Genomic DNA, 7,389 nt, shown 5'->3' with positions numbered 1-7,389 from the left:
ATTTTCGGGACTTTCGAGAAACGGCACCAGGTCTCCTTTTGCCATGAGGTGGTATGTAGAGTGCATATCTTCTGGCAGACGAAGGACATGCCCAAGAAAACTCAGCTGTCGCTTCCTTACATGTTGGACAAGAGGCAATGCGTTGGTCATGGAGTGTACGGCAGAGTTAAATACATGGTCTTTTCGTTTAATATCCAGAATGATCCTGTAGCAAGAAGTGGCATTAATTAATGCATTGATTTTGCAAACCATATCTCGAGATAGCACCCGGGATTCGTAGCCAGAGAGAAGGACCATCACACAGGTGGTGTAAAACAATTTGAATTTAATTGCGAATGGTAGTTGCGAACTTCTCCAAAATCGCTCGAGCTTCCAGAAAGCATGCTAGCGCCTTGAAGATATTTATTTAGCAACGTTAACTTTATTTACAAAAAATAATACAAATTAAAACGTAAATGACTGGAATTGATCTACTGTCTATCATACATGACGAAGATGTGTTTTCGGGAGGGTTTTTTAATTGAATTTACCTCAGAGGAAAATTAAATAAAACAGGAAGATTGTTCATTGTGTGAATTAAGTTACTTTGCAAGCAATTCGGGAAGCGAATTGATAGTCTATCCATCCAAACAAAAGCCTCTTAAACAATACATTTCCTAGAGTGTATGTAATGTTTAAAAAACGAGCAGCAGTTTTTTATTGGGTTTAAAAACGTAGCCGAGTGAATTTAGACCCGATAACACGTGCTGTGAGTTTTTTTAACGGCTTCAAAAATATTCCACAGAACGCGGGTCCGAAAAATGGTTCAAAATGTGCGGGGAAGATATTAGCAAACAAGAAAAACAAGCCGGGCCTCATTGCTATATTTTACTCATAAAGAATTCCAATGAGGAGTGTTTTATCGGGTTTAACGCTCACGCACGTGTTTTGATAGGCTCTTAGGCTCACGAATTATTGATTTGTTTTTGAAACGCACTTTGTGTTTCTTTTTACATGAAATATACTTATATTTGTATGTTCTCAACAGACCATTTTACACTTGTAGCTAAGTTACCTGACCTAAGAATGGACGCGAGGCTGCCGGTGACCTCGTTTTGATACAAACCTTTCTGCTTTTCTAATGTTAATGTAGATTATAAGAATTGGCCATTTTCGAAATATCAAATATTCAGCTTGATAGTGAGGCAGTGAGGACATAAACAATAGAAACTCTTTGCAAAGAATGTGAAAAAATGTTTGCATATTATCCACTTTCCTTTATATTTGTCCTCACTGCCTCACTATCACGATGATTTTAATATAATATCGAAAAAGGCCTATTACAACAACACAATTTAAAAGCAGTGAGGCCGGTATCAATATAAGGTCACCAGCAGCCTCGCATTCATTCACAGGCTAGATCACTATGCAAACAATTGTAAAATGGCCTATTTTACAAAACAGTGCTAACATTAAACTTTTATCACAATTTAACTATAATTTGGAACCCAAGACCTTTGCAATGCCACAGAGATCACGGGTTCGAACCCCGCTGAAGCCACCTGAATTTTTCAGTGTTTACTATAAGAGACAATTGCTTGAATTGTCCAGTTATGTGCGAGGATTACTTCTCTCGGTTTTGTCTAAATGTATAACCCAAACTTCAAACATAATTATTATAACTTATTATCTCTAATCGGCATCATCTTACAATACTAAAATCTGCAACAATAAAACTTTTAGAGAAAACTACTTAGACTTACAAAAACGTGAACACATTGTAGTCTACCAAGAAGAAAGCCATTCAGACATTAGAAAACGAAACCCCAACCAGCAAAAGCAATTATTTCTTTTTTTTTTTCGTTTGCTCAGCATCCCAAACAAGGTTATGACGCAATCTTTTTTTCCAGAACTATTTAAAAGATCATGGTTTCTGAGTTAACTATACTCCATCACAGGAATTTTAGAGGATTCATTCACCTTCTTACAAATCCAAAGCCTGGTTGTTGAACATTCTTTTCCAACCAGTTCCCACGGTAAGTACTTCACCAATTGGGATAAGGCCACTGTGAATGTTTGACAAACCAAATCCCTTAACATGAAAGCTGTTTGTCACATCCACATTTAAAAAAAATTACTACAACTGAAAGGACAGGGACAGGACCCCATGGCAAGGAGTACTACCTTGTATATACATATACATATGTGCCACAGCATTTTCATTTCTACATGTATTTTAAGATCATAATTTCCTGCCAATTGAGATTCCCCCAGGAGTCTTGTACCTCAATAATTTGCTGTAAGCCTTGCATATTTTCAGTTACTCAGAATAACCATTCATGCAGACTGCACCACACTTTTTTTGCAGAAAATGTAATAAAAGAGCTGTCTAAAAATAGCTTGGTCTTTGTGAATGCTGTGACATAGGCCAACATGGTTCGTACAACTTGAGACAAACAAAGACCCTAGGACCCTGAAAACTCTAAAAAGTAACCCCAAACCCTCAATTTGGCTAACCCTTGGCCTAAAGTTGGTTTTTAGGCCTAGAGTGTCACAGGGCCGATATACCGGTATACATCCAACGGGAAATGAAGATGTCCGGCCACATGTGGAGTGTGGTTACTCAGTTAAATATGGCAATCACTCAGCTTTCACTTTGAAACAAGTTGTAGCAAACGAAGGACTTGAACTTCGCTTGAGATAAATGTAACTCAAAAAACCAACTTTAGGCCTAGTGCTCACCAAAGTGAGGGTTTGGGTTCTTAGGTTCTTAAGGTCTTAGTTTTTGAGACACCCATATTTGGCGTGCAAAACACTTAGCCCCTTTACATCACACACACATGGCAGACAATCCCACAGCTTGGTGCGATGTGTACAATGTATGTTATTGAGGTGGAGATGCAGTTTCTCTTCATGTACATGTACGCCTTGACGTTTTATACCTAGAATTTGCCTCACTGTAATCACTTATCGCTTGGTGTTAGTCAAAAATGGCCAAATTTTCCTTGGCAAAAAGATTTAGTTTTTCAGAAAATGATGTAGCATAAACAAATTTGTGAATTTCAAGGACTTTTCAAGACCTAATAAAGAAATGAAGTACTCTTCAAGAACCTTAAACGAATTCAAGGACTTTTCAAGGCAGGTACTAAAATTCAAGACCTTTTCAAGATTGTACAAACTATGGCCAAGTACATATATGGAAGTTGCAAGCTCCTACAGCTGCAGTCATGGACTCCTGACAAATTTTCTTATTTTTGCTTTCTTTGCTTCATCAAAATAAATACAAGAGAATACCTCAAAATAGTCCTTGTATTAAATAAATGCTAGGATGGTATGTTGTTATAATTCCAAAATGTCAAACTGTAAACATTCGCTTGGACACTCTGACAAGATGCCGAGCCTTGTGTCACTTACCTAGCCTTGAGTGGCCTTTAATAGTATGTTAACAATCTTATTGCTTTAACTTGGACTTCTTTTTCACGGGCTCATCATCGTCATCCTCATCACAGATATTACTGTTGTTATCTCCCTCTCTAACATCACCATTACCAGCACCAGCTACTTCCTCTTCAGTACTTGATCTGGTCAGTGCTTTCCCCGAAATAACAGATCTTTCTGTGCCTCTTCTGGCTTCACTATGGAACAACACAGCTCTACAGTTCTTGGTGACAGCCGCTTTAGATTGTTCTTCAGTTAAGTTGAACAAAAGCCCAAGATTGATGATGTCATAAGGCCCACGAAAATCCATCTCATTTTCGGCCCCACTAGAAATGACAATATTCTTTCCTTTCGTGAAAACAACCAGGTCCAAAGCCGCGGAAATGAGGTTTTTTCTACAAGTTGGATCTCTCAAAGCCGGTGAGTAGATAATCTCAAAATGAACTCCACGTTCGATAGCTGCGTTCACTGTAGGGAATTTCAAGAGAAATGGAAGACGGTGTGTCAGGTCCAGTGAAATGATATCAATTTCAAGAGTCGTGCAAGCTTGTTGAAAAAGCTTCTCAGTTGCTGGCTGAACAGCTAAGATGTCAAATGATTGAACAGCATCACTAGACAGTTGATGTACTTGGCTTTGGTCATCTAAAAGCACAGTTAAGCGCGACATCAGCTTCAGCTTCGCGTGAGTTTTCTTCAGCTCTTTCATCCCTGGAAAATCATCCCACTTTATCGGTGTCAATTTCTCCGTTTCCGGCCCTTTTTTCTTTTGCTTTTTTACATGAAAGGTTTTGCATACGGCAACTGTCCCGAAACCGAGTTTGGCCGCTCTGAGAACGAGTTCTTCGGTCGCATGTGGGTTGCAGAGACGGGCCACATTGAGATCAGCAAAGGCCGCCATCTTGGAAATTATAGGAAAACCGCTGACCAGTTCCGATTTATAGAACTGAATCGTTTCCAGTCTCCTTCCAAGAGAGGAGCAACCGATTTGTCGTCCATCCGGCCTTCCTTCCATCCGTCCCTGCGTCCATCCGTTTTTAGTCGTGGATACGCGAAGCGTATAAAAGACTATCGTAATGGGTCAGAATATGCAAATTTGTCACTCGCTCAGTTGCATTCAAATTGATATAGCAACGATCAATATCGATTTTCCGACGTTTCTCTTTCCGAAGTAATGCCGCATAGTGATACGTTGAAATATTCTTCGACTTTTCTTGGTTCTGTTGGGATTCATACTCGTTGCAGTCAGCATGTATTACCGTGCCATTGCTCAGTGGAAGACTTAAGTATGGGGCGCCAAATGTAAAAATATTATTAAGGGGCGCCAAATGAAAAAATATAATTTAAGTACTTTTTCCCTATATTTTGTGTTATTTATCAAACGTCACAAAAGTTGTCCTGTAATTTATAAATTACTCATTGAAGTACCTTTGCAATTTATAAATCGCTCGAGGCCCAACTTTGCGATATACAGATCACAAGATTGTCAACTTTGCGATTTATAAATCGCAAGGTTATCAACTTTGCGATTTATAAATCGCAAATTTGGTAACCTTGCGATTTATAAATCGCACCTAAATTGCAATTTGAAAATCACACATTTGCGATTTATACGTGCGATTTATAAATCGCACTTTTGCGATTTAATATAACCGCAAACTCATAAAATTCATGCCTCGTAGTGCAATGTTTTGATTTTTTTTGTTCACAGACGAGACTTGACAAGAGTGCTCTCCTGAGCCGTCTCAGGAACAATTCCTCAGGCATTAAGTGCTCAGAAAAGTGAGGTAAGGATAGGTTTTATTTTTTTCATCAATTTTATTTTGATTTATGGCGAATCGTTCTGAACTGTATTAAGCTTCGTTTTATTGCCATGCTTTCAATTTGCAGAGCTCGAGATCACAGAATCTTTATCGTACTGCATCTATCCCACCCTCCGCTCCTCGGGTTTGTACGATTTCATCTAGCTTCTTCTTTATCTGTGTCGCTTACACTGTGCTATGCGAAGAGACATTTGCTTGTCGATCCGCCAAGTTCACCGATCCACCACTCGTATTAGCAAAAGAGCACGCCGTGAGATTGCCGTAGACAGTGACAACTGTGTTCACCTAAAGCAAACTACTGGTCTTTTAGTTTGTTAATACTATTTCATCATTCTATTGGTCATATTCAATACTTATAAGGTATACTTGTAACACATTTAAAACCAGATGCTGAGTTTACAAAGATGTTCTCGGTATCACCTTGCTGTAGTTGAACAGTGAAGCAATCCTTTAAGATAAGAATCAAACCCGAAAAAAAAAAAGTAAAGGAACTTTATTTAAGTGTCTAGTCGTGTTAGCGCTGGAGCACTGGGGACACTTCAAACTGAAATTAACGAATATTAACGCAAATCAAGTCAAAGGCAAATCAAGTCGAATTCATTCTTTCCTAGCTAATTTATCCTCTGGTACTTCATAGGCTTTTGACATCCTCGTAAAAAGTTTAAAAGAGCCGAAAACACTGGTTGACGATTATTTCCACCTGGTTCTTTTGCATGTATAAAATGCAACAATATACAGCATGTCTTATATCAAACACGAGAAGGAGTGTTTCATCGGATATCCAAACACTGAGAAGCGAGATGAAAAACGAGGCCGAAGGTTGAATTTTTTTAACCGCTTTCGAGGTGGTTGGATTCTTTCGAGTGTTTGATATTGCTTCTCAAAGGAATCAGTATTTTAAGAGATATTTGGGATAAAAGTTTGCGGAAATTTATGCTAATTAAGTCCACTTATCCAAACTTCCTTCACGGTAGTGATTTCTTTTGTTTTTGGCTTATGGATTATTAATGAGTTTGAGAAGATCCGTTCCAGATTTTCGTGAAAGGTTGAAAGGTTTTGGAAACAATTCTTATTTTTACTTATCGCAAAGTGGGGCATTTGTAGCTGTTTACATAGTTGAGTACCCTTAAGATATTTGAAAACTGGCCTGATGTAGCCTGCCAATGATAATGCATTCTTTTTAGATAAAAATCAAACACAAATTCAGTCATCCTTTCCTGACAATATCAGAAAGGAAATGATCGCAAGAGAACTCCCAATTTGAAAGCAATGTATCTACGACTTCTTCACAGTTCTCCTTTGATTGACTAGAAGGCCCACACTGACTTTCCATTAGAGCTCAGTGTCGCGAGAAACAATTGTTTTTTAGATCATTTCGAAACAATACACGCTATACCAATTCTTCAATGTCGTTTTAGTTGCTTAATTTTCTGCGGCCGGCTTGCGACAAATGTTAGATTTCATAAACTCCCGGATCAAGGTTTTTGAAATTGTCATACTGTCATGAAATATGTAATCAGCTTTACAACACCTGGGTGACTTTCCATCTTTCCCATGCACAAAAAAAGATCATCCTTGGTAACGCGTGAAACTGATCGGCGAAACAAAACTCAGGCGAATAGGAAGTATGCAGACTCCGTTCCTGTTGATAACCTCTTTTCTTCTTTTCTGTCCAGGTGAAGAAAAACTTTTATTGTCCGATTTAGGAATGCTATGCTTATAGTATTAGTATATATGTCGCCCTTTGATGGTTTGAAAGTCGTAAGCGTGCTTTAAGTGAAAATATTGAGCGCCTCGATCATTTAATGTCGCCTAGCTATTCCGTTAAATCGTGAATTAAGTAACTATACGAAAGGTATGTTTAAGGTCCCTAGTTTTACTGAGGCAATCCATTATTTCCTTGCCATTTGTCTCTGCCACACGCGCGCTTTTCGATGTTTTGTTTTGTTGTTGTTGTTGTTGTTTTGTTTTTGTTTTTCTCGTTTCGTGCTTGGTTTTGTGTCTTTTACAAGGGCTCGATAGATATAATATTGGACTCAACTGGAAACTGATGAATTATTGAACTTTTGAAAACGGTCCAATGAAGGTTCTAGTCGTAAAAAGTCAATATCCCTACAAAAAAGGGCCGCTTGTTTGAGCTGCAATTGTGAAA

The 7,389-nt window shown here is 38.4% G+C and overlaps 2 protein-coding genes across 2 annotated transcripts in view; one reads left to right on the top strand and one right to left on the bottom strand.

Annotated features, from left to right (window-relative positions):
• Window positions 1-306: 306 nt before the first annotated feature.
• On the bottom strand, window positions 307-4,315 carry LOC138028190 (ribonuclease P protein subunit p30-like). Its single transcript, XM_068875642.1, has one exon. The coding sequence runs from the start codon at window positions 4,313-4,315 to the stop codon at window positions 3,431-3,433; it is 885 nt and encodes a 294-aa protein (XP_068731743.1). The 3' UTR covers window positions 307-3,430.
• Window positions 4,316-6,759: 2,444 nt separating this feature from the next.
• Window positions 6,760-7,389, top strand: part of LOC138028174 (U-scoloptoxin(01)-Er1a-like) — a 5,599-nt gene continuing 4,969 nt past the window's right edge. Inside the window, exon 1 of the mRNA XM_068875641.1 lies at window positions 6,760-6,913. Within this exon, the coding sequence (XP_068731742.1) occupies window positions 6,865-6,913 (49 nt within the window). The 5' untranslated portion in view covers window positions 6,760-6,864. The remainder of the gene's footprint in view (window positions 6,914-7,389) is intronic.

This window comes from Montipora capricornis, chromosome 2 (genome assembly GCF_036669925.1).
Source record: "Montipora capricornis isolate CH-2021 chromosome 2, ASM3666992v2, whole genome shotgun sequence".
Taxonomy (NCBI): Eukaryota; Metazoa; Cnidaria; class Anthozoa; order Scleractinia; family Acroporidae; genus Montipora; species Montipora capricornis.
Note: the sequence above shows the minus strand (reverse complement) of the source record. Positions and strands in the feature narration are given on the sequence as shown.